At 37.8% G+C, this 27,214-nt stretch overlaps 1 protein-coding gene across 7 annotated transcripts in view; it reads left to right on the forward strand.

The window, feature by feature from the left end:
• Window positions 1–27,214, forward strand: part of GNPTAB (N-acetylglucosamine-1-phosphate transferase subunits alpha and beta) — a 45,158-nt gene that overhangs the window by 12,274 nt on the left and 5,670 nt on the right. For all 7 annotated transcript variants that reach the window (XR_015706162.1, XM_087763806.1, XM_087763805.1 and 4 more), the window contains 15 exons: window positions 576–617; window positions 1,365–1,570; window positions 2,231–2,295; window positions 2,560–2,694; window positions 10,788–10,949; window positions 12,730–12,909; window positions 13,981–14,151; window positions 15,811–15,934; window positions 16,691–16,894; window positions 18,044–19,149; window positions 20,185–20,384; window positions 20,654–20,873; window positions 21,837–21,950; window positions 24,593–24,678; window positions 26,474–26,572. Coding sequence is in view for 6 of the 7 variants with exons in the window: in XM_087763806.1 (XP_087619932.1) it covers window positions 576–617; window positions 1,365–1,570; window positions 2,231–2,295; window positions 2,560–2,694; window positions 10,788–10,949; window positions 12,730–12,909; window positions 13,981–14,151; window positions 15,811–15,934; window positions 16,691–16,894; window positions 18,044–19,149; window positions 20,185–20,384; window positions 20,654–20,873; window positions 21,837–21,950; window positions 24,593–24,678; window positions 26,474–26,572 (3,114 nt within the window). In the remaining variant the exon portion in view is untranslated. The remainder of the gene's footprint in view (window positions 1–575; window positions 618–1,364; window positions 1,571–2,230; window positions 2,296–2,559; window positions 2,695–10,787; window positions 10,950–12,729; window positions 12,910–13,980; window positions 14,152–15,810; window positions 15,935–16,690; window positions 16,895–18,043; window positions 19,150–20,184; window positions 20,385–20,653; window positions 20,874–21,836; window positions 21,951–24,592; window positions 24,679–26,473; window positions 26,573–27,214) is intronic.

Consider the following 27,214-nt stretch of genomic DNA (forward strand, 5'->3'; position numbering starts at 1 on the left):
TATTCTTCAGTGAGAGAGAGTACCTTGATGGATGGTGGTTCTCTTTCTGTTGGTGTGTGTAGAAGGGTGCCCTTCTGATATTATGATGATTATTATTTAGCATCAGCACTGCACTACCTTTACATTAATCCTCATTAGCTTCTATGTGCATATGGCAAATGCATGATAGACCTTATCAGAATATGTATGTTAGGCAAATCAAGCAAGTCAGCCTAGTTTCAGGTCACTTCATCCTGGTTTCTTACCAGTGTTTTTCATATCAACATCAGTTTCGTTAAGTAATCTAATAATAACCACTAAAAATCCTGTTAGCAAAAAGAGCCCTGGTGCCACAGCTGTCAGCACAACCAAGAATTTTTGAGCTACACTGCACAAGGGCAAGCAGTGGGGGGCACGTGTGTCAGCCTGTGCTTGCCTTGGCAAAGCGAGGTCTTGGCAAGGTCTTGGCAGTTTTATCACTGGGTTATTGGTGTTTTCACAACGTGCCCCTTAATCAATTAACAATCTGAAATTATACTAAATTCCTTACTGTCAACTCAGTGTTATTTAATGTAGTTGTTTTAATTTTGTAATAGGGAAATCCTTGGAAAGAATGCAACAGAACCAACAAAGAAGAGGTGAGTTTTTGTGATTTGGGGCATAAATTGGGATAAATGATATCCTACTCATTGCTAGCTGAAAGCAGATGCTGGTTGGGGAGGTGGTTTGATTTTCTATAGCCTGTGTATGCTTTCCTTCTACGTCACTTCAAGAAAAGTTGACAGCATGATAATACATATGTTGAATAAAAGTAATGTTATTGTGGCATATATGAATGAGCTTCTTAAAATGTGACAATTCCTGAAGTTCAGAAAGCATATCCTTGTCACTAGTTAGGCATAGTTCCTATTCCGAGTGATTTTAATGCATATGTACCTGGAGCTTTATAATTCAAAAGCATGAAAATTTTTTCAACGTTGGTTTCACCTGCCCTTTGTATACATGGCAGTGCAAGTAATTGTCTGTGGAGGGTCCAAGCCTCTTGTGCCTCTGCTGCCAGGAAGTGGCAGGGCCTGGTCTGTCCCATTCTTCATTTGGCTTGGTCGTTATGCTATTTAGAGATCTTAATAAGGTCTCTTCTGTGGGCAAACTTTGAAATCTTGGAAACTTTTGAAAAAACGGTTATAGGAATGAACTAAACTGTAACAGTCAGATATTGCCTTCTGCAGCAAAATAAGCATGCTCTTAGTAATTTCCCCCTGCCCCAGCAGACATTAGAAATAATTGATCAAATTTTACATAAACATCTCTCATTGCATCTAACAGTGATTTTTGTCTTAAGTTTTCTACCTAGTGTTAAATATACCTTTGGTATTTTGCTGTAGTGAGAAGCAGCTGGAGTGTTTGCTGACACATTGCATCAAAGTGCCAATGCTTGTCCTGGATCCTGCACTGCCTACCAACACCACTCTGAAAGACCTGCTGTCCATTCATCCTGCTTTACAAGCTGCTACCAATATGTTCTTTGTAGCAAAACCAAAAAATCCTTCTACCAATGTGACAGTAATTGTTTTTGATAGCTCTAAGGATGGTAAGAACCTATTTGTCAGATTCCAGCCAGTTTTCTAGAGGAAGCATTTTAGTAAGCTGCTGTGCCAATACTGACTCTGCCACTAATTTTCTGTTTGACTTTAGCAAGTCATTCAGTGTCTCTTGCGCTCAGTCTGTTCCTCTAAGTGATGACATTAACGATACTGTTTGCTTGCCTCCCAGAAAACTGATTACAGATGATTAGAGTTCCATGCTTTAAAAGACTATTGCAAAACAGGCCTGATATCTGAAGATCTGTGTTGCACTGATAATCTCAGAAGACTAAGGTTTATACTGAGGAAGATTAGTTTTAGAAATCCTCTTTTAATTGCTGTGAAGTCTAGTTTGAATATAGTGCAATAAGTTCTGCCCTTGCTCAAAGGATTGCATACCTTAAAATTATCCATGTGTTCAGCATATGCAAGTAGGATCTTAGAGCAGGTATCGGCTTCTTATTTTGTTGTGCCCGACCACTACCACCCAGTAGCCCAACCACTGGTGTTTATTTTACCACCAAGAATTATTTGCCAGTTATAAAGACAACTCTTTACACCTTAAATATCCAATTTTTTTTAATTTGCAAAAGTATATCTTAGTTATTAGAATATAAAAAAGAAGTGACTTTCAGCTTTTGATTTGCAACGCATTTTATGTATTCTAGTTGAAGCTGCCCATTCTGGAATGTTAAAAGACAACAGCAAACAGATAGTATGGAGGGGTTACTTGGTATGTACTTTTAAAATTTGTTGATTAGCTTTTGTAAACGTTAAACCTTTTGTACATTTTTAGAAAGTGTTTCTGTGCTATTCTCTTTCCATAACTCACATGTAGTAAGAAGTAAAAGCTTTTAAAATAACCCTTATTTCAGTTTTGAAGTTTAAGTGACAAAATGTATACTATTAAATCTGTCACCTGATGAAGGATTGACAGGTAAATGTGAATTACCGTAAGTTTAAAAAAGTCTTTATACCCCGTTTTCTTGTTTTTTAGACTACAGACAAAGAAGTTCCAGGTCTAGTATTAATGCAAGACTTGGCCTTCCTTAGTGGATTTCCAGCTACATTCAAAGAAACAAATCAGCTACGAACAAAACTACCAGAGAGTCTGGCCTCTAAAGTAAAACTGGTAAGCGTCTGGAGGAAAGAGTAATGTAGTTGTACTGGTTTTTTGGAATGGTTCACATATGGGATCTCACCCCCCTAGGAGACTTAGGATGTTTCTGATAGTAATCTGTTTTCCCGTTACAGCCAGGTTTAACAGATAGGTAAAAGTTTAAGAAGTCTGTGAAAATCATTGGCTTATGTGTTGGAGAGAGATGTGATTGGTGGTGTGAAAGGGGCTGAGGCCAGGGAGTTTGTGGAGGAAAGCAAGTTAGTGGGGATAAAGGGATGTCAATCCATAGGTAATCGGTCTTTGTTAGTCTGATGCCCACCTGTAGGATGCGCTGATTCACTTTACAGCTTGTTCTTGATGCTCGAATGAGCATGACTTCCTTTCCTTGTCTTTTTCTTTTTGGCAGGCTGGGTTAACAAATCACGTATTCTGCTGTTGCAGAAATGATATCGTGTAACCCCTTTCATAGGCTGGTCACATTCCAAGTTAATGCGAGCTGAATTTCTCCTTTCTTGTCTCAGCTTGTGTTAGCAGGCTGTCTTAGAGTCTCACTAAGGGTAGAAACCTGAAGTAAACACATTTGTATCTCTTACACACTCTTAAACAGCTTAATAGAGAGAGCTCTTAAACAGGTATTTAAGCTTAAATAGCTCTTTTGCCTTTGTTTACATCTCTAATGTATTCATGGAGAGTGGCTATGGCTTTTCCTAGCCTTTGTTTTACTAAGTTAATCACACAGTGCTCATCCCATAGCATTGGCTCTCCATTCCTCTCATCCTTCAGACAGCCTTCCCTGCCACTTCCATTGTGGATTTGTCTGCCTTCGACATGATTGACTGGAATTTTGTACAGCATTTTAAATGAGGCATCACCAGAACTTTTTACAGTGTGAAAAATACGTAGTATGTAGCTAACCCAAGGCCAGCAGACCATCAGAGTCTTGCTGTGTGCTAGATTTGCTCATTGCAAACAGCGCTGCCACCGTTTCTACGTAACCTCCCTTGCATCCTTCTACTGCTTTGTATTGGTGCTGTTCATGAGAATTATCTCTTGCTATATCGTGAATCTGTCACTAGTTTGGGTGAGTGATGGCTGATGTGCTCTGGTGTGGCCAAGGCAGCACATTGGTTAAACAGCAGTGGATATTCATACAGTCAATTTGCCAGTCTCTGCTCGTTTTATATGCTATGGGTATTTTTTTAATTGCTTTAAAGAAATGGTGTTTACTGTAGAGAAATGAGATTGTTATCCAGCAGAGGATGGTACTTCAGTTTTGCTATCTGAGATGCGAGATTCTTCATTTCAAGTTTGCATGAGGAACATTTGTTGGTTGAATGCTTCCTGACTTGAGCCATCTGAAGAATCTTCTTTGAGCGCAGGTTCATCCATTTGGGTTTGGAGCATTTTCTAGTTCCTCACCACAGCTTAAGTTACAGGTTCTGGGTAGTTTTAACACATTGGACTTAATGGAGCTGAAGAATTCAGAATACCTTTGAGTTCAATTACCAGCTCTTTTCGTTTGTTAAACTTGCCCTTTAGCATTCAAGAAATTTAGGAACAAGATGTTCCTTAATTATTCTTTTTCTGTTTCAGTTTAAAATCAATTAGCTTATGTTCTCCTGAGCTAGGGTTATTTTCTAGGAGCAGCTCTTCTGTAGTGTTCTCATTAATTACCAAATTGGTATCTGAAATAATATTGCCTCTATCAGTTCAGAGATTATTTGGTGGAAAAGGAATCCGTCTGCTTCCACCTCTGGGAATGTATTGGAGCACCATCCTAGGCAATGTTTGTTCGCTGGCCGAACATCATAGATACAAGCTCTCACAGTAACATAGGTCTGAGGAATGTTCCCCCCCTCAAACAATATTTGGAATTTCATTCTCTGTCCCTTAGCAGATGTTGCTTTATGCTCTTTTTCCAAAAGGATTTTGACTTAAATCAGTTCTTTTATACATACTACCTACTTTTTTTTTTTTTTTTTGAGTTCTGGTGCCTTGTATCATTAACACTTGGTGTTTCTTTGTCAGAATAACATTTAGGTGTCTTTCTTGGACCCTTTGGTATCCCTCCGTCCTTGGTGTTCTGCCACATTCTCTCCTTCCCTCTGACATCTGGTGTCATGGCTTGCACTAATGTTTTTGCTGCTAAAACAGACTTCTTTTAGTATAGGAACACCTGTTGTGCATTTCCCCCCCCCCCCGCCTTGTTCCCCAGCTCTCCCCAGACACTTTCTAACTTCATTAGTTTTGGTTATTTCTCTAATTGCATTATCTAACTATTGTTCAAGTCAGTGTTGATGCTTTTTCTCCTTAATACTCCTGTGCGGATTTTTGCTTCCAGTACTGAGAAGTTCATAATTCTCTCTAGGATTTCTGCTGTAAATCTGTCAAGCACAGACCTTATTCTTAGACTAGCCCATGTCTCTTGTGCTGTAATAGAGACCTTCCATCTTTCATGGACACCTTGGAAAATGAAATACCCAGGCTTCTCCTAATTACTTTTGAGCCATCTGCTGTTTTTTTTATTATCTTGTGGTTTTAAGACTTGTGGAGTGATTCTGCCTGGACTTTAATTTTTTGATTGGAGTAATTTTTTTTTTCTGTTTCATCAGATGATCTCTTTCATCTTCTTTCCATTCCTGTAGGATCTCCTAGCAGTATTAATTCAATAAAAAACATGATGGATGGATTCTTCCTGTGTTTCAGTTCTGCTTCTCATGTCCAAGCAGCTGGCTAATCTGTTGTCTGTAGCCAAGCTGATCACTAGCTTAACTCTTCAGCAAATCTTAAAAATGCGATAGTTTCTCTGTATTTTTGCATTGCTGCCCAGATGAACATAAAGACTGCATCTCTGGGATGTCTTAGATATGTCTCCCATCTCCTTGTCTGTTTTTATGGAAGCAACGTGACATGCCTATTATCTTTCTATGTGATTTTTCCTTACCCTGTCTTGGTTGTGTTTTTCTCGTTGTCATCAGTCGTGTCAATGTGTCATCCACTTGATCACAAATCTTTCTGTTTGTGCTGGTTCTCTCTTCCTCGGTGTGTTCTTATCTTTGTGTAAACATTACCATTGTGATCGGTCATTGTCTATTCCTAAGAGCTCCTTCTTTGCAATTTGGTTAGGCATATCTCTGTATAAACACAATTTTTCTCAGGTATCCACAGCATTCTGCAGCTTCTCTATCTAGTCATCATTGCTGTTGTCTGTGTTTCTTTTCCTGGTGGTGGATGCTTTAGAACAGTTAAATTGGGATTATTGTACCCTGTGTAGTCATAGCAGCGGATTCTTCCCCAACCAGTTCTCTACTCTTGACAGCAGCAATTTATGTTATATCTACAATGGAATATATGTATATAAATGTAAGAAATATTTGATTTGCAAGGATAAAAATTTTTACATATGAAGTGTGGATGAGGTTGTTTCTATAGAAGCCTTTACTAAGATCTTAGCTCAGAATCAGTTCTTCATTCAGTGGATGTTGTAGAACCATAGAATGCTTTGGGATGGAAGGGACCTTTAAAGGCCATCTAGTCCATGCCCCCTGCAATGGGCAGGGACATCTACAACTAGATCAGGTTGCTCAGAGCCCCGTCCAGCCTGGCCTTGAATGTTTCCGGGGATGGGGCATCTACCACCTCGCTGGGCAACCTGCTCCAGTGTTTCACCACCCTCATTGTAAAAAATTTCTTCCTGCTATCTAGTCTGATTCTACCCTCTTTCAGTTTAAAACCATTCCCCCTTGTCCTATCACAACAGGCCCTGCTAAAAAGTCTGTCCTCATCTTTCTTACAAGCCCCCTTTAAGTTGTAGGTAGGTAGTTATGGTAAACATAACCAAGTGTGGTTTTCTCCTTACCAAAGAGAGACATGCTAGGTTAATGCTACAGTTAAGTAGAAGAAAGGTTAGTTGTTTACAGTCTCCACTGAAATTTGCAGCAATTCCTTTGCTGTTATCACTTCTGGAATCTAAGATCTGTGAAGTGGTGCGAGATGCCTAGTGGAGAGGAAGAAAGTTACACCTGAGTTTAGGCTAGACTTGCGTGTCATAGCTGCCTCCTGATGCTTAATGGGTTTCTGCATGCTCTAAGTGGCTGTTTGTTAATGCAATGCTGGAAGTGAAGAAATAATAATAAAAAATGTTAACAAAGCTGCTATTAAAAGGGAAGAAAGGTAAGAAAGGGAAAAGCGTAGCTGTTGGTGTGTTTGTGTTGAATGTTGATAATGTTGTTTTAATTGGATTGCTTTAGTTTGATTGAAATCACTTCTGAATCCAAAGAGGACCAAAAATTGCTCAGATGTCTGGGCCAGGTGTTTCTTGTTCTAAAAATCTGAGAAAAGCAGCTGAGCTCAACTCAAGGGGCTTAAATGGTGCAGGTTTAACACATAATTCACCTTGGAAATTGATTCATTATATATGTTATGGGATACTGCACTTTTGTACTTATGGCCTGCACTGTAATGTGCATAATGATATGGAAGTTTATTTCCAGATGAAAATAAGCAGCAGTGTGTGTGCTGATCACATTTGTTGCTCTACCTTGTCTGTGTTATGACAGGTGTGGTTGAAAATTACGTTTGGCTACTTTTTATTTTCCACGCTTTCTTAATGGTGCATTAGTACGCCACTAGATGGAGGTGTTACTCTGGTTGTGCAGCTGTCTGCTGCTAAGCCATGTTTCTTTAAAAGCTGTAAAGATGTTACATTGTATCTATACATGAAGAACAACAACTGGGAAAAAAATTTTCACTTTTCCTTTCCCCCTTTACCTACATTTCTAAAGAAAACTATTATTGTTCAGCCTAAAAGAGATGCTTAAAAACTAGGTAGTAATGTAAAGGCTGACAAAGGAAGGATTGAAAGGGCAAGGGGATTTGATTTGTTTGATTTTTTGGTTTTTTGAGGCTATCACGCTGACACTTTTTCACTGAAATAGTATACAGTAGTGAAAATTTTTGGAGGAAGGTGACTTTCCTTCAAGATTTAATATCCTGATTGCTTCAGGGAAAACTGAGAGCTTGCAGATCTCCTTCCTTTTGCAAAATATTGTTTCCTCTTTAATCTGCATGCACACAGGTATACACATATATGGACAAATTATGTTGGAAACTAAGGGCTATAATGTGTCTTAATGACCTTGTCTTACTAATGGAAGAAAATCCACATAGGGATCTGCAGGCACAGTGTGATGCTGGGTGTTTGCTGTCCTCATTGCCTTGAGGGCGGGGGGTCTGGGCTTCTTACTGCTGCTCTTGTCAGTGTTGATGGAGCAGACAGGTGGCTTCAGGAGTTGATGTTGTATGTTCACACAGATGTAATAAGTAAGCTTTGAAGAAAAAAAACCTAAGGCCTTGCATTGGTTTTGACTCTGAGATGACCCTCCTACTATGTTACCTTATAAAGAGAACTTGATAAATTTGTAAAGACAACAGTATTTCATATTTGTAAAACTTTTTGAAACTCTCTAACACAACACATGCCCCCTCGCCTTCCCTTGCTATCTGGGCATATGAGTTTTCCCAATATCCATACTGGAGTGTGAAAAAAGGAGTATCTCATTTCCTTAACAATCAGCTTTGGTCATGAAGAAGATAAAGCGTAATGATTTAAAGACTGGGTAAGAGTCCAAGTCCCACCTCAGAAAAAAAATCTGCCCTTCAGGCCTCTTACCTTGAGAACACTGAAATGAAAGTGTTTACTTCTGCATGGGGTGCCTTAGCCCATCCAGCCTGCCTCCTAGCCTAGTAAGTCTAGGCATCGCCAAACATGCTGGCTCCAAAGGACAACCAGCGGTTAAAGTTACCTCGTGGGGAGAATGCAGTTTTCCTGTCTCGTTTTCAAGTGCGTGGTATAGATGTGCACGGGTGGCGGTCTGGGCATGTGCCTGCATCGTGCCTTTTCAGCCTGCCTGTGTTAGAAGCGGAGGCTCACCTAATCACGCTGACTCTCTGCATCTACCTGCTTGTTTTTCTATTCTGTTTTCACAATACCTTTGGATCAGCTGACCTGTTTTGTCAGGATGAAGATGTTTTCTAGAAGATAATATTTCAAGGGAATGGGCAATTGCATGTGGACCCACTGACAGGAGGTCAATACCTGTGAGACATTAGAAAATCTGCCAGGAGATAATTCCGTTTTGAATATACCAGCAACAAAATGCTTGGAGCAGAGCTTGCATTTTATTAGAATCTAGTTAGTTATGTCACCAGATAACTTCATTGAAATCTAACTTAATTGATAGCTCTACTTATGAAAAGACTTGTTTCTTAAAAAAGGTATTGGTGGAAAGAAACTTTGATGTAATAAAAGTAATCTGTTCAATGCAGGGGTTATCTTGACTCCAATGCTGAGCAGTGGAGTGCATTTTTTCACTACTACTTGTTTGTGCTTAGACTGTTACATATTTAAAAACCTAGAGCATATATGCTGTGTTAGTGGGGGGAAAGGGGAAGTCTTTGTAATAAATCTAGTTAGGGATCTGTAGTACAGGTACCTATTTTGTTGAGTTTGGTGGAAACAAGTTAAAGAGAAACTAAATGTTCTTAAATGCTTTCTAAGCTCTAGAATGGTAATATTTTTGGTTTGTTATACATATGTTTTAAATGACAGATTCTAAGGGACTGTGTGACACTGTTGTATTCCTAAATAAAGCACATACCCACTGATGGCAGCTTTGCAATCTGTAGCATTTTGATATCGATATTTTTGGAGGTTGCTAGCTGCAGTCCGTAACTATACCTCAGCCATTTAGCTACTGAAGCCATCCTTTCCACCCGTAGGTTCAGATGATTCCCTGGAAGGTCTGAGATTTATCAGATTTTTCTAATGGCAGGCCTCATAAGTCAGATTGAAAGATCTTAAATAGCATATGAGTCAAAGCATCAACAGCTTTAAAATGTCACAAGTGGGACAGCTGGTCTTGCTAAGGGAAGGGGTGCTAACTCTGGGACAAGTGTTGTTTTAAAATGAGCAGAAAGGGTCAGATTTAATAAAAATAATTAAAAAATCACTTAAGGGTATTATGAAATAAACTGTGATGGTTTTGAACATGATAGTATTCAAGTTTTGTTAACTTATGAATTGCTTTTGCAGATCTTATGCAACTGAAAATCTGGTAGACGTGCTTATTTGTCTTATGTTGCATAAAAAAAACCCCAAAAAATTAAGCATAGCATCTAATAAATATTGTTAATGATTAACTGCATTTATTCTCAGTCTGACTATTGAATGCATGCACTTGGAGGATCAAAGTGCAGTTCTGCTTTCAGCTTGTTCATGTCTGCTCATGCTACTTCATATGGTAAACTCAGCGTTTTATTGGGTTATGCTATATTTCTAGTTAAATGTTTTGGTGCCCTGTAATTTGTAAGCTATAGTAGCTGTTAGAGAGGGCATGTAGTGTAAGCCCTTTCTTATCCTGTGCATTATGAAATCTGATATACAGACTTACTAGTGGCAAGAGATAAAAACAGCAAACAGATCAAACAGTCCTGAACTAAGAAATGACCTTAACAGCATATTGGCAACCACCATTAAGGACTTGGAGACCCACATGGATTAGTTCTGGAGCCCTTTGTATCTCAGATTTCTGAGCTGTAGGTTGATCTGTAAACCATTCTGAAAATTTCACGCTTCTGACAGCAACGATGAATTGGTGGCCTTAATTTTCTGAGAAGAGCATTGGTTGATTAAGATGGGGAAAAAAAAACTATGATTTTTTTCAGTCATATAATAAAGTTATAATAAAATATGAATTTTGTTATTGGGGGTGGGAGGGAATGGATGGGGACTTACTGTTTACCTACTCCAGAAATATTTGTAACATCGACAGCTTTACTGTTGCTGGGTCATTGTGTAAAGAGAAATTTTCTTTGGAAAGTGAAAATTAAGCATCTAGAAATGTTCTGCATCTTTAAATGTTTTTCATTTCTCATTTTACTTCCCCTTTTTGTGTTCCTACAAAATTGTAGTTCTTTAAAAACAGTGTTTACCAGTCATTCTTATTAGTAACCCTAGTAAGAAAAATACCACAAAAAGATGGAATTGGCAAAACAAGAGTGCTGCTGTGGGTGCATGCCAGAAATTATTTTCTCTGCTTGTATAGTTGCAGCTCTATTCAGAAGCCAGCGTGGCTCTCTTGCAACTGAATAACCCTAAGGGTTTCCAAGAACTGAGCAAGCAGGCAAAGAAGAACATGACTATAGATGGAAAAGAACTGACACTTAATCCTGCTTATTTACTATGGGACCTCAGCTCTGTCAGTCAGGTAGGTAAACTCTGTTACAGCATGTAAAGGTTGTAGTATTTAAAAAGTGCAAGTAGAGGCTAACTGGTCAATGGCAAGGAACATGGGATTTCTTCCAGAAGCTTGGAAGTGTTAAGAATCCAGTTGTTATTATGTTGTAAGAAAACATCACGAGAACACTGTCAAATTCTGAAATCAAGGAGGAAGAAGGATCAAACAGAGTCACATTTAATTGAAATTTTCATGTTCTCCACTAAGTGAATAATTTTGCCCTCTGCACATGTTCTGATAAAGTTGTGTGCAGTCAAGTCCTGAAAGTCTTAACTGATTCTGACTGGCAGGTAAGCAAGCTTCTTGTGAGGGGGAGACAGAGGGCTTTATTAACAAACATGATTATCTCCTTCCTGATACGTTTCTTAGGCATTTTTTGCTTTGCAGCATCATATATGCTGAGCAAATGCTAATTACTTCTCTTCCAAAAATTTTGAAGACCTGAAATACAGATGTCTGTAAGGAAAGGAGGTTTACTTTGAATGCTTTTGATACAAGCAAGGATGTTTGATTTAGCAAAAGGAAATAAAATAACAAGGTGTCTGTTTCAAGATAAGATCTTCTAAAATCTTGGGTTTTTTCTCCTGCTAGAATTTCATTTTACAGTAAACATCAAGTGGCATGGGTAAAGAAAATGTGCCCTCTCCAGTAAAACTTGCAGTCTTTGTATCCTGTGAACCTGTCTTTTGGAGAACTTTTTCTTGTTAATACAAACCTTGAACTCAAACTTTATACTTCCCCATATTGAAATTATGTGTTATTTTGTAAATGCATACCTAGCCAATGGATGCTGGTCTTGCTGAAATGTTTTCAGTTGTTACGTGTTTGAGAATGTGTAAGCTGCATTACTGTTCGTATTAGAAAAGAAGGAGACTTATTTACAGTGTGTAGAATCTGCAGTAATTGTTAAACATGCACATTTTTCTTGAGTTTTGTGTTTCAGTTGGGTGTACTTCTTTTAGAAATGTTCCTTTTAGGCAGCCTTAATTGTTGTTTTTAGAAGAGGTCATTAAATTCTCATAAATGGGAAAAGAAACATATGTTGCAGTGTCGTGTAACCTAATTTTGTTACTTACCTGAAAAGCTTCTAATTAAAATGTTGTTGTCTTTTTAACAAAAACATATGGAAACATTTAGCTATTTGATAGTGAATATTAGGCTTAGTTTTGTTAATTTTCTCCTGCTTAAATTCTTTAAAATGAAAGAGCAGGGGATAATTGAAGAGCTGCTACATCATGACACTTCCAGTGTATCTATAATAGGTGACATTTATATACGGGTTATGATGCAATGTACTTGGAAGGGCCCAGCCTCTTACAACTGGATTTCTGAAAGGTGATATTACTGATTTGAAATGCAACTTGGCTTTTGATCAATATCAGGAAATAATTGAGACTAATAATCCAGGAAAAACAGGAGGGCATGTTTTGGTTTTTTTTTTTTCTGGAGTTCTTTCTTCAAGAGCCGGGATGACACAAGGCTCTGTCATCTTGCAGTGTGGTCAGCAGACATCCTAATGATACCAGGTGGTCAGCCATTGATGTCAGAAGATTGCATTGTTCACCTTGATAATTCACAAGAATATGATACTTTAGAAGAATAATGGTACTTTTTATTTTTGAATGTTTTCATGTTTGAAAGTCCTCAAATGCTTATGCACCCATATGCCAAAGTACACTGCTGTTACCTAGCTGGATCAGAACTTGAATATTCTATTTAAAATCTAAGAAAGGGTTTTTTCTTTTTATAGTCTAAACAGGATGAAGATATTTCTGCCAGCCGTTTTGAAGATAATGAAGAGCTGAGATACTCATTACGATCAATAGAGAGGCATGCCCCTTGGGTACGACATATTTTCATTGTCACTAATGGGCAGATTCCTTCCTGGCTTAACCTGGATAATCCTCGGATAACCATAGTGACACATCAGGTAAAACCCAAACAAATAAAAACCAAACAAAAAAAATACCAGCATGAAAGTGCAACTGGTAAAGATTATGTGTTTGTTTTGAAATGCAGTTATCCCCTTTCAGCTAAGGGCTGCATTTATTTGGAAGGTAGAAGTCACCACCTCTTTCCTGTCTCATCCATGGTTTTGTTAAACCCCAATATGTCTTTGAATTTTGGCTAAGCAGATAACTATGTATATATCAAGCCTTAATTTAGTCCACTTTTCCAAATACCGAGGCTTCAGGTAACGTATACCCATGTCTAATTTCCTTATAAAGTCTATTTATAAAAGACCTGAGGAGAGGAAAATGTAATCTGAGTCCATAAACACTCTCTCAGGGCCAGTAATAACCTAATAAGCTTGTGTTGAGACAGGATGTATTACAATTAGTGGGACTAAGATGATTGCTGTAAAAAAAGTAGAATCAGATGCATTCTAAGAAACTTACTTAAAAAGAGAAAGGGAATCCTTCAAACTTCCTGAATAAGTGAAACAAAAGTACTCTAGTAACTTTTTATTATGAATTCTGGAGTAATTTTGGTATCTGAACATGCCATAAGAGCCCTGGGCAACCTAAGTGATAACAAGGTACTAATTCAACTTCTGTTGCTGTCTACTTGTGAAGTTACTTGAAAGAGATGGAAGAATCCTGACTTTTTGAATGCTGGAACAGGTTCAACTTGCTTGAAAGTTTGTGCAGCCTGTACTGCATAAGTATAAATATGTGTACGCTGGGCCTGATCCACTACCCAGTGGAAGACGAGTTTCTGTCTTTGCATTGAACCAGGTGCAGTTTCTGACTTAAGCAGCAGACTTGAAAATGGTTTTGTGTGGGGAAAATGAGATAGCGAAGTTTTTCTTTTTGCTAAAATATTTTACTTTTTCTGTCTTTCGTATCTCTCCTTGTTCTTGAGAAAACTTTTTTTTTAAGTAGATAAATATCAAATATATCTGATGTACCTGACCTTTTATGGTTTGGGTTGGGTTTTTTTTTTAATTTATTTTTGCCTTCTGAAACTTTTTTGGGTTGTTGGGGCTTTTTCATTTTAGGAAATATTTCAGAATGTGAGTCACTTGCCTACCTTCAGTTCACCAGCTATTGAAAGTCACATTCATCGTATCAGTGGCCTCTCTCAGAAGTTTATCTATCTCAATGATGATGTTATGTTTGGGAAAGATGTTTGGCCTGATGATTTTTACAGTCACTCTAAAGGTCAAAAGGTAAGCCATTATGAAAGGATTTTTTACCAGAAGTAGATGTAAAACTTTTTTATGGTAATACAATAAAAATCAAAGAAATACTACTTTGAAAGGGAGAGCAAATATAAGAGGATTTCCCTTTGCTTCCCGCTCCCCCTTCTACCTCTAAAGGTTCGTTATTCTTAACTGGACAATTGTTAGCAAAGGTGCAGGGTGGGAAGGGCTCTGTCTTCTTTTGTATGTGTGCTGTGTTGATGTTTGGGTTGCAGAATGACTTTTTTTCATGTTCACTCACAGATTTCTGGTGGTATAATGGGTCCTCTGTCAGGCTTCATGCTTTAGTTTATCAGTGTCGTTCTCTAATTCTCCCACTTTCTGTTGGAGCACTGGTAAGACCGATGCGGTGTTTGGCAGCTGTCAGTCTTCCTTCCCTTGTAAATTCTTTGTTTTGTGGGAAAAGTTCAAAACAAAACAGAAATTAATTCTTCCATGGGAACATCGAGGTCAGGTGACATCAAACTGGTCTAATATTTAATTTTATCACTAATTACCTCTGTTCCAGACACCCATAATATCTTTGCCCAATCTATATATAGTCATATATATAATTATTTACTAAAAGATATATTGTTGCATGTTCATGAACATCAAGTAATTTAGTTTTTCAACAGACGTATTATCAACAACTTGGGGTAAAGCAAGGAAAGCAGGCTGAGGAAATATTAGCAATAGACATGCATAAAGACTCTGGTTGCTGGCAGAGTTTTCATCCATGAGCTTGATCTGCAAGAGCGACATGGAGGGAAAAAATTAAGATGTGTATTTGTTATTTATATTAAAGTAGTAAGTACACAAGACGCTAGAAACCATTGAATTAAGCGCTTCACGCAGGCAGCCGTGCACACTTGTGTACACACACAGAAGTGTTGTACAAAATTAGTTTAAGCTACCCTAAAATTACTGTTTCAGTACTTGAGGACATTAGGAGGCTTTTAGTTGTTTTAAATCTTTAAGGACGTAGGCATATAATTGCAAAGTCATATTGTTAGTGGCTTAGGTGCAGTGTTGTTTGTGATAACCTGATCAGTAAGTGTTTCAGTAGGAAATGTGCTGCTAAAATCTTGAAACAGTAAGGCCTAAAGGAAAATGTGTGTGGTTTTTAATGCCTCCCCAGTTGAAAATACACACACCCACACACTTTTTTTTATCTCGGCAATTCTTAGAATTATTTAAGTCAGAGGATCAGATGCTTCAGGGATTATGTTCAACATGTGCTGCTTGTCTCATGACTGGTTAGTAATGAAGAAACATTTTGAGTCAGGAGAACAAGTGAACTGCAGAGCTGTTTCAGAGTTTTAAGTTGCTTCTTATTTGATAAAAGATAAAATATTAATTTTCATTGGAATATGGTTTGTGGAAGGGGATTTGGGATCCTGCTTTCTGTTTCTGGCCATTGCTGCCTTGCTGTATGGCCTTGGGAATTCTTCAGTTCTTCCTTCTGTTTGAAAGGGGTAACATTTATTTCACAGATGATACGGTTTAAACGCTGTTTGTAAAGCTTTGTGAATACTTAAGGCACTATACATGGGGAGGCATTATTTTAAGTCTCTCTATTCCAAGAAACAAGCTCAGTTGACTTCTGTTTGCGAGTCCTTGTCTCAGACTGTAATGTTGTTCCAGGTTTACTTGACTTGGCCTGTGCCAAACTGTGCTGAGGGATGTCCTGGCTCATGGATTAAAGATGGTTACTGTGATAAAGCTTGTAATAACTCAGCATGTGATTGGGACGGAGGTGATTGCATTGGTAAGACAGCAATGTTAAATTTAGAAGAAGTGAACTGTTTGTTTTTTCTTATAATTCTGTAATTTGTCATTCTCCTGTCTACAAATTTTGCCTCCTTTAATAATTAAAAAAAGTTGGCTTACAGATGAAAACCTTATTTCTTGCAAACTGCAAATTTCTACGGAAAATGACAGCAAATAATAGGGCACAGGAAAATCTTCGGGTACCAAATTTGACTAGCTGAAAGGAAGGTGTTTTTGAAATGCAAATTATTACTATTATATATTGTTGTATTATATATATTTAAACAATTATATACTATTTGGACTCAGAATTCAAATAATAACAGGACTGTGAAGCTGCACCATTAGTTCCTAGATTGAATTTTCAGGACTGCAGCGTTGGAAAATGAAATGGTACTTCTGGACTGAGGAAGTGATACCACTCTAGGGAGCTGTAAAGTCAAGACTGCAAGCATGAGAAGTAGTAAATCAGTTTTCTGCCTGCCTTTTTGAAGTTAAGACAAAATATGTTGGAGTTTTTGTTGCAATTTTAAGTTGGTTCCTAAACTTCTACAGTGAGATTGTGCACACTATAGATTTTACACCTAACTCACAGAGGTCTGCTAGCATTTGCCCCATTTTAATTCCCCGAGTAATAAATAAGATTGTTGACTCTTCAGTCTGGCTTTAACACTGTGGCATAAAATGTGCCTTTCCTCAGAAATAAGGGGTTTAAATGACTGGGGTTTTTTGTTTTTCTTTTCTCTCCCTGTAGGTAACAGTGGGGGTAGTCGCTATGTTCCTGGTGGAGGTGCAGTTGGAGGTATCGGGAATGGACCACCATGGCAATTTGGTGCAGGAATAAGTGGTGTTTCATACTGTAACCAAGGCTGTGCTAATTCCTGGCTAGCAGACAAATTCTGTGATCAGGCCTGCAATGTCCTCTCCTGTGGATTCGATGCTGGTGACTGTGGCCAAGGTATGTAAAATACATGGCTGATAAACCTTCTGAAAGGATTCTCTTGAATTGCCTGACCTTTTTGGTTTATCATTACTCTCAAATTGGGCTAAGATGCCCTGTACAGGAGTCATGGAAAAGAGCTGCTAGCAGCTGAAGAAAAAAGTCAGACACTTCTTGTGTTCACTAATCCAAACCTGAATCAATATTATATGCTACTTTATTTAATAAAACCATTACTGACCAAGCATGGGTGGGGTACTTGATACTTTATGGAGCAACAAGTATCAAACTCCTTGCCCCAAGAGGCTTACATTTTAAATGGAAAAATTACATTTCAGCTATGCAAACAGTCTTTACCCAAATAAGGACAGCCAACTTGATGGTGCTCACAGTGGTTAAGAAACTAAAGAACAATCTGATGCTGACAGTGTGAGTTCAAGCCTGGCTCTGGGCTCTTGCCAAAGGCTACTTTCAGTCACCTGTGAAGTTGTCTGAAGTTTATTTTGATATGAAAGACTAGAAAGAGTGAATGAAATGATTGAGAGTGCTCTCTGCTATAGGCAGGGGAACAGAAATGGAAGAATTTGGCCTGTTTGAAAGAATAGAGGCTCTCCTGCATCTTAGCTCAGACAAATGTGTGACTGGCAATTATGTTGTGGCAATGCAGTTTTGTTCATGTGAAAGTTGACAGATATTTGTCTTCTGCTGTGGGAGGGAGAAGCTCGATTTAGCCTATCTGATTTTGGAAGTCTCAAATCAAGATGCAGTGTATTAGTGAAATCCAACCATTGTAACATTAATCTACTAAAAGGTGGCAAAAATGTATTATGGGCATGTTACTTATGACTGATGCATAATTTTAAGTGACGTGTGATAATGAGCCACTTAGGTTCTTCAGGTAGAGACTGAAAGAGTGATAAATTACACTGGCTTTTAGAATTACCATGGGAATGTCTGGCAGCTTTATATATCTGAGTATGTTCTAGTCATTAATTATTAAAGATAGGTGAGCAAGAAACTGGAAGCTACAGTAAGTGTTCTGTCACAAAGCTGTCTCCCTGCTGATATAGTGAATCTAGCTGAGCATATTACAATTAAAATGACTGAAAGATAAGTGTCACACTGCAAATTGACAGAAATCTGTTTTGTTTCTTGGTTTTTTCCCAGATCACTTTGAAGACATGTACAAGGTGACGCTTCAGCTTAATCAGACCTACTATGTTATTCCCAAAGGTGAATGTCTGCCCTACTTCAGCTTCAGTGAAATAGCCAAGAAAGGAATTGAGGGTTCCTATAGTGATAATCCAATTATCCGACATGCTTCAGTTGCTAACAAATGGAAGACTATCCACCTCATAATGCATAGTGGCATGAATGCAACTGTGATCTATTTTAACCTTACGTTTCTAAATAAAAATGATGAAGAGTTTAAAATGCAGATAGCTGTTGAAGCTGATACGAGAGAGGAACCAAAACTGAACACAACTTCCATGCAAAAATCCAACTCTGATTTTAAAACTATAACTTCAATACCAGAAGCTGAAATGATATTTGAGGATATTCCTGAAGAGAAACGCTTTCCAAGAGTCAGGAGACGTCGAAATGGCACAAAAGAGAGTCTACATGAAGAGGTGATAATACCATCAGTAAACGTGTCTCTCCTTCCTGAAGATGTTCAGCTAGCGCTGCAGAACCTGGACTTAAAACTATTAAATGGTGATATAACTCAGAAAGGGTTTAACCTATCCAAGGCTGCTCTCCTGAGACCTTTCCAGTTCTTAACTACAGTAAAGAGTATTATAGACCTGGAAAAGAAGGGCATACATAATCGTTCAGAAGATCAGAAAAACCGTACCAGCTGGCAGAAGCCTTATAAAGATGTAAATGATGGCAAAATAAAACCAATAAAAGCAAATGAAGTTCCTTCAAGGCTTACAGGAACAAAGGGGACTGTTCTGACAATGAACACAAATAAACCTATTTATAAAGGAAAGCCTAAATCCACACTTCCAGCCCAGAGCATGGGAAATAAAAATGAAACTCGAGAAAAAGTGCTGAATGCACTCATATTAAGGGAAACCCAGAAATCAAAACACACTGGGAATTTAGATACTGGAGAAGACACACAGGGAATGGAAGGAGGAAAAGGGCCTGTGCAGGTGGATATAAATGTAAGGGAGGGGCTAGTGGGAAGAAAGTTACAGTCTTATGATGAAAGTTACCAAGGCTTTTTGCCATGGGAGAAAAAGAAGTATTTCCAGGACCTTCTTGATGTGAGTATCTTAAAGTCATTGCTTGTTGGCATAGTCACGTCTTTCTGCATTAAGTGGAACACTGTTAATACAATCTATAAATTTGGTATGTGTCTTGCCTTTGAGGCAAATACTGAGACTTTTTTGAAAGCTCCTTTTGACTTTTCACATAAAATCCAATTTGTTTACGACCTGGGCCTCTCTTAGCTAGGTGGCAAAAGCTGAATAGCCATTTCTATTCCGTTCCCTTTCTACTGCCTTTTTTTTTTTTTTTCCCTCAGATTCACTTTTATTCATTGTATGTTGGCACAGGGCTGTTGTTCAGACATAGCACTACAACAGAAAGCTTAAATTTTGTTTTGATTGCATTTATGCAAGTATGGATCCAGTTTATAAAAAAAACGTAAAAAATATGTATAATGGTTAAGTACTTTGGTTCTAAAAGTTAAATTGAAAGTCTACCAACAAAACTGAATATCGAGACCATGTCAAGAAAACGTGTAGGAAGCTCCCTCTGCTTCCAGCAAAAGCATTTTGGCAGTTTTGAAAACCTCTAGAAGATAGAGACTGTGCTTCAGTTGGTAGCAACTGCTTTGCACTACTCCAAATAGCAAAGGGGCTATGTTTTTGAAAGACTACCTCTTTCTGTTCATTTGAGATTGGATTTTGCATGAGGAATCTTTATATTCATAGGATTTCAGTTTATCAAATATGGATGAATAATCAGCAAAAAAGAGGCAATATTACAAATAAATCTGATAGCAAACGGAGACTTTTGTGTGTGTGGGGGGGTGTCAGAGCACAGATATTAAGGAGGTTTTTTATAGACTGCTTTTCCTCAAAGCATGAAAATTTTAAGGAAAAGGTTACCTTTTTATCTTTTCTTTTTAAATAGAGAACTAAGGAATATGAAGAAAAATATTCAAAACTTCTCTTCCCATTTTCACATATTGGAAAGAGTTAGCACCTGGCTGAAATGTAATTTTTCCTATGTGTTTAATGTTTTTGGTCTTTTTCGGTGATGTAGCCTTGATTTATGCCTGTCCTGCTGTTTAGGAAGAAGAGTCATTACTGAAACAAATGTCATACTTTACTGATGGTAAACATTTTGGAAGGCAGCTGAAAGATACATTTGCTGATTCCCTTCGATATGTAAATAAGCTTTTAAACAGCAAATTTGGATTTACATCTCGGAAGGTCCCTGCTCATATGCCTCACATGATTGACCGCACTGTTATGCAAGAGCTACAGGATATGTAAGTATGTCTTTAGAGTAATGTAAACCTCTATGTAATTCTGCCTTTCTATTGATGCTTTGCTGTAGCTATTTCCAATGTGCTGATGGCTACTCATTAAAATTACATTTTTAAAAGGGAAATGGGGAATCTATTGCAACATGATAGTTGTGCTAAAATAAGGAGACTTTTGAGTACCTTTTAAAATTTTAGATGAGAATTTGTTTTTAGTTAAGGAATGTTTCACTTCAAGAAACTGGAGTACTAAATTAGTTTACATTCTTACATAGGTTTCCTGAGGAGTTTGACAAGACATCATTTCACAAAGTGCGGCACTCAGAAGATATGCAGTTTGCTTTTTCATATTTCTACTATCTTATGAGTGCAGTCCAGCCACTGAACATTTCTCAGATCTTCGATGAGGTCGATACAGACCAGTCGGGAATTTTGTCTGACCGAGAGATTCGCACGTTGGCCACGAGAATCCATGAACTACCATTAAGTTTGCAGGTACTCTTTCCTTACCAATAAGTTTTAGAGTAACTTCAGTTTTAAAGTCCAAAACTGTTAAAATGAGTCAAATCTTTATCCTTGCTTACAGCATCTGTAACACTTGGCAATTCTTAAATTTTACATGGGGAACATGTTCTACTTTATCATTGTTATATGGAGTCAACAATTGAGTTCTAGCAGCATCAGAAAAATGGATCGCTGGTGTCTGAGTTCAAGAAAGCAGTTAGTGTGAGTTTGTCAGAAAAGATGTTCACTGTTAAAAGCCACTGTGAAGAGTTGGATCCTGCTGTGCTTACTCTTGTTTTTGCACACAGTATAAGACAGTCCTTGCCCTGAGGAATTTGTGGCCTAAAGAAAGAAGTGAGAAAAAGGGTATCAAAGAAGTTGTACTAGTCAATACTATGACCATATACAAAGATTCACATTTCCGTTTTTCTGGGAACCTTATAAAAAAAGAGACATGGTCTTTGTAGGACTTATGCCAGTAAATTTGTTCTTGAAACAGCACATAAAATCACTGGCATAGCTGGAACACAGCCCTGCTTTAGTATGTTCCTGACCTATACCTTAGGCAGAAAAACTTCATCCTGTCCTTTCAGTTCACTTTTCTGTTTGCTTGATGTGGGGTTTAATATGCCACTGCTGGTTTGGGAATTCTGTCCTGACATCATCAGTAAAGGTGTGTTTTTCCTTTTTAAATGAAAATGACGTTAAGTCATGCTTTATCTTCTCTCAGTTCAACTATGCACTGAGCATTTGCTTTACCTTAGGTGCATAGGGAGTCCCACTGACTATAGCAGTTACTGAATTGGGATCTGTTGAATATTAGGTCTTCTTTTTCCAACAGTAGCATGGAAATTTGTTATGTAGGTAACATTAAATATGTCTGTGCACCCTGGATTTTTAGAACTATGTCAGTGAGAAAACAGAATTATCTTTTTTTTTTTTCTTCTCTGTTAGGATTTGACGGGACTAGAACAAATGCTAATAAATTGCTCTAAAGCTCTTCCTGCCAACATCACTCAGATCCATGTCATTCCACCAACTCAGGAAGCATATTATGATCCCAATCTGGTAAGAAACATTGGTCTTAAAAGATGCTTGGTTTCTTTCCCGAGCATGTATTTACTGTGGTTGAAAAGCTGGTGTGATTTCTAGAAGGAAGGTATCTACAAAAATTTCTACTTGTGTGCACATGAAGTGTTTTAAAATGAAAATTTTACAAGCTACTTCCTAACTTGTAAAACCATTAATTTCTTTCAAAAACAGAGAAAAGCTGAGCTTTAGAATGTTGATTTAAAAAGTCCATCCTTGCCAGGAAAATTCACCGTTGTGAACCAAAAAGACAATAAGCCCAATACCTCTCTGACTGGAACTTTCTGATAAGTCTTTATCTGAATTATAACCTGTGTATTTAAAACCAAAACAAAACCCAAAACCCCACCAAACCATCAGATGGACATCTTTAGAACAATTCTTCCTAATTTGAAGGCTTCAGACTAAGTCCTTTTAACTTCCAAAGATGGGCTGACAGGAGCCTTATGAAGTTCAGCAAGGAGAATTGCAAAGTCCTGCACCTGGAGAGGAACAACCCCATGCACCAGTATTATGCTGGGGGCTACCCAGCTGGTAAGCAGCTTGGCGGAAAAGGACCTGGGGTCCTGGTGGACACCAAGTTGAACATGAGCCAGCAGTGTGCCATTGCCTCAAAGAGGTGGTATCCTGGGCTGCATTAGACACAGAGTTGCTAGCAGGTCAGGGGAGGTGACCCTTCCCTTCTACTCAGCACTGGAGAGGCCACACCTGGAGTGCTGTGTTGAGTTCCAGGCTTCTCAGTACAAGGGACACATGGACATCCTGGGTGGAGCCCAACGAAGGACCACAAAGGTGTTTAATGGACAGGAGCATTTCTCTTATGAGGAGAGGCTGAGAGAGCTGGGACTGTTCAGCCTGGAGAAGAGAAGGCTCAAGGGGGGGATCTCATTAACGAATATAAATATCTGAAGGGAGGGCACAAAGAAGATGGAGCCAGGCTCTTCTCAGTGGTCCCCAGTGACAGGACAAGAGGTGATGGGCACAAACTGAAAACACAGCAGGGTCTCTCTGACCATCAGGAAATACTCTTTTACTGTGAGGGTGACCAAGCACTGGTGCAAGTTGCCCATTTGTGGGCAGTCTCCATCCTTGGAGATATTCAAAAGCCATCTGGAAATAGTCCTGGGCAACTGGCACTAGGTGGCCCTGCATGAGCAGGGGGTTGGACCAGATATACTCCTGAGGTCCCTTCCAACCTCAACCATTCTGTGATTCTGTGAAAACTGAGGTCTTAGGACTAGATGTTCCTTAAGGATTGAAGTCCTTAATTTCGATTTTAGTGGTTAAATTCTCATTAAAATCTGCTGGAATTTAGGAATCGAGAATCTTTAGATCTGATACTAATACCTAAATTTCTTTTACAATAAGAATTTAATTCCTGCATCAACCTATGCATTTGAAAAAAAATGTGTGCATGTACTTTGCTAAATTGATGGCCTGGTGTTTTATAGCTTCAAACCAATACTGTATCAAAGCAAAAATAATTTCAATGAATACAGATCATGAAGTGTTGGGTAGCAGAAGACCATTATTGATCCCCAACACATGCAAACCATAGTACAGATATCTACAATGTGTGTGTAGATAAATATATATGGACATTGGCTATTTTTTTTCTTTTTTTTTTTCTCCCCTCTGGACACCTATCCTGCCTTGTATTCTTATCAGGTTATGTTACAAGGTTTTAAAAATACTTTCCCCTAAGTCTGAATTCCAGCAAAGTTCTATATAAAGCCATTCTGTCAGCCTGATTTGAAGAAATGAAGTGTGGATTTGAGAATCCTGCACAGTCTGAGGACATTACATCTAGTATAGCCTTACTTCATTTTGCCTCCTTATGACTCTCAACTCAGTTTGCAAAATTATGTGAAGTAAAAACTTTGAAGAGTAGTAATAAAGGATGGCTGCCATGAATATGTTTTAAGATGGGGTTGAAAATAAGAAGTCGCAGTGGTTGGGAACAACATCAAATTACTTTAATATTTTTGGAGAATTAGTAGAATTTTACTAATCTAAGCAGTAATACCTAATGTACTAATGTTATCAGTCTGTTCAAATAGTGACAAAATAGTGTTTGTGTTCAGCACAGAGGCCTAATTTATTTTTACTTCTGTTGTCTGCAACAGCTAAATTTCTTGGAATGAGTCTACTACCATAGAAATATCCCTTGAGAATAGGAATTTTATTTCCCGGAATCGTTTCAACACAGCTTGTGATAGAAATAAGGCCTGATGTGTATCAGCTGTTCTGCAGAGTTTGCCTGGCCAGTGTTACTGGTGGCCTCTACCAGAGGAACGTCAAAGACACCTGCCAAATGAGCTACAACTTCTAAATATTTTATTGAAGATGAAATCTAGAAGTTGCAATGTTTTTGCCAAAAACAATCTGTGTTTTTATATAATATTTGTATGCATAGGAAATTGTGATGTTATGCACCAGTATGTTTTTGTTTGTTTGTTTTTCCCCTCAACAGCTGATCAAGAAACTATTGCTTTTCATTCTAGGAGAGTAAAGTGTACGCAGGCCTTTCTAGCTATAATATAAGTTTTCTGCAAAGTTCATCTTTATAACAGACTCTGTAATTTTCAGTAACCTATAATCTAAACAATGTTTTCTTCCAGCCTCCAGTAACAAAAAACCTAGTGACTAATTGCAAACCTGTGACTGACAGAATTCGTAAGGCATACAAGGACAAAAACAAATACAGGTATGTTGTTACAGTCCTGTGAAAAGCCATGCTAGGTTTTCTAAAGCAATAAGAAAGGGTATAAATACATACATGACCAAAGATTGTATGTGTATGTTAACAAATCTCAGCTCAATTTATTTTAACAGTGGAACTGAAGAAAGATACTGATATCTACTTATGTATGTTTCATTGTGCAGAATGATGTGATTTTTTTCATAGTTTATTTAGTAGACTAAATATCTCCGTGCTACTTTGGTCATCCTGGACCAGATCCTAATTTGTGTTGTACAACAGTAAGCCAGAGTATCTCTAGATGGCTATATAAATTGACTATGTGTAGTGAGTGAGGGCGGTTAAAGTAGCATAAAAAGGAGGAAAGAGCCTGTCCTATACCTAGCAGTTGTATATCTGCTTCATCCCTTCTTTTGCTGAAGCATAAAAAAAGAAAAGAAAAAGCATTTTAGCCTGAACTACCTTGTGGTTTTCCTGCAAGGAGGAGGAGTCACAGGTAGGGAGGGAAGGGGACAAGAAAAGTGTTTCCCCTTCAGAAACAGCAGGACAAAGCACCATCATGACTGTGGGTTTGTTTGAAGAATTGTATTTGCGTAGATCTGCCCGAGATCAGGTTCTCTCAGATCTTTCTTCTCTGAAACCTGCAAACCAACTGCATGCTTATGAGGCTGTTTGCTGGCATGGAGCTTATAGCCTTGTCTCCTGTTCATTGCCTCTACCAGTGGTGCTGGGTAGGGGAGAGTGATGAGGACTCTCTGAAGCATGCAGTTGCCCCGGGAGTGGCTACAAAGTCAAATAAAACTGTAGAATGAAAGGTTACAGATGCTGCTTAGCACAGCTTTTGGACATTTATTATACATTAATCCATAGCACCTCAAGTTGTGTAGTAAGCTTTATAAATAATTCTCTTCCCAGGACGGTTTATGCTAAAACTGAAAAGCTAACACGACAAATGAGATTGAAAAATGCTGGGGTGGAGGCACGGATTTGCTGTGCTTAATGACATAAATACATTAGTATAAGTCAGTTTAAGATACAACGTGCTCTTTTGTTCTGTTGAACTTCAATATTGAATAACTGTATTAGTAATTTTGTGAGCTTAATAAATGGAGTATGTTCTCAGGTGAGACTTCAAGGAGCAGGCAGGGTCTTGTCTTGTATCAAGATGATAAAGGTGAAAAATCTAAGTGTGGTACCTCTAGTAAGACTGTTGAAAGAGCATTTGACCCCCTTTTGAACTCAAGATAACCTTCAGAAATTATATACTTCTGCATTTCATATACTTGTTTTGTCTGCAAGTTATTGATTAGGTGGGTAAGGAAGGTTTTATTTGTATTTAAGGCTGTAGTTTTACATACTCTTCTGTAATTTTATTGTAAGATTTTTCTGGAATTGGTGATTGGATAATAAGAACATGTTTTCTCATGTCTGAAGTGTAATTATAAATTAAAATTGTAAATTTTGTGTGTTTAAAAAAAAAAAAGCATAGTAAGCGTTATGTCTACTTTCAGATTAATTGTTACTCTTATGCCAAAACTTGTAGTTTACATAATTTGTATTAGAATTCAGTTCTTCGGTTTATGGGTGGCTACTAATAAATCTATAGGGAAGTGGTTCTGTACAAGAACATTAGCTGAAAAATGTAAGTATACCGATAGAAATCAAATTATAAATTCTAATGAAGGCTGGACAGTCAGATTAGAAATAAGATATTAAATAAAATATTAAATTAATATTTATTGAACCTTTAGGTTGACTTTAGGTTGTTCTATTAATGTATATATTTTTTTTTAACAATAAGGTTTGAAATCATGGGAGAAGAGGAAATTGCCTTCAAAATGATTCGCACAAATGTTTCTCATGTAGTTGGTCAGTTGGATGACATACGAAAAAATCCCAGGTATCCTGTTTCTGGATTTGTATGAAGTTTTGAGGTGGTTTTAATTTTCTACTTCAGCTGTTTAAATTGTTTCTGTGTTGAAAAAAAATAATTGCAATGTATTTCTATGCTGTGTGTTGGCAAGACCGATTTTAACCAAAACTATTCTGATTTTTTCTATTTAACTGAAGCCAAGTGACTGCCTCTCTGTTGTGCTAGGAGTTATCTCATTAATTTCTGTTACATTTTTATATACCTAAAGCCTTTGAAAATTTACAGATAAACTTCAGCTATTTTTGAGGCTTTCATTTCTGCCATTCCAGAGGGCATACAGTTTATATTGCAGGTAGTTTTATTTTAAAGGAAGAGGATTTTGATCTGCTTTATGTAGCAATTTTAGAATAAAACTTAGGTGCGGATTATTTTGTTACAAAATCAGTTTTGCATATCCATTATGCAGCAGTATTAACTTTTTTGTTTAATACTTGATGAGAAACCATCCAAAGCTGTAAGGTAGTCCTCTGTTTCTCCACTCTGCAGTGGTGAAAGGCTTAGATACTCTCAGATTTGGGTAGGCTCTGTAGTGCTGAATTAGGCTCCTGAAGTGACTGTGAGATAAATGTCCTGGGATACATTTCACAGCAACCACCTTGCACAGCAAGG

This window comes from Nipponia nippon, unplaced genomic scaffold (assembly GCF_047370975.1).
Source record: "Nipponia nippon isolate SJK-2023a ecotype South Korea unplaced genomic scaffold, ASM4737097v1 scaffold_3, whole genome shotgun sequence".
In the NCBI taxonomy this organism is placed as follows: Eukaryota; Metazoa; Chordata; class Aves; order Pelecaniformes; family Threskiornithidae; genus Nipponia; species Nipponia nippon.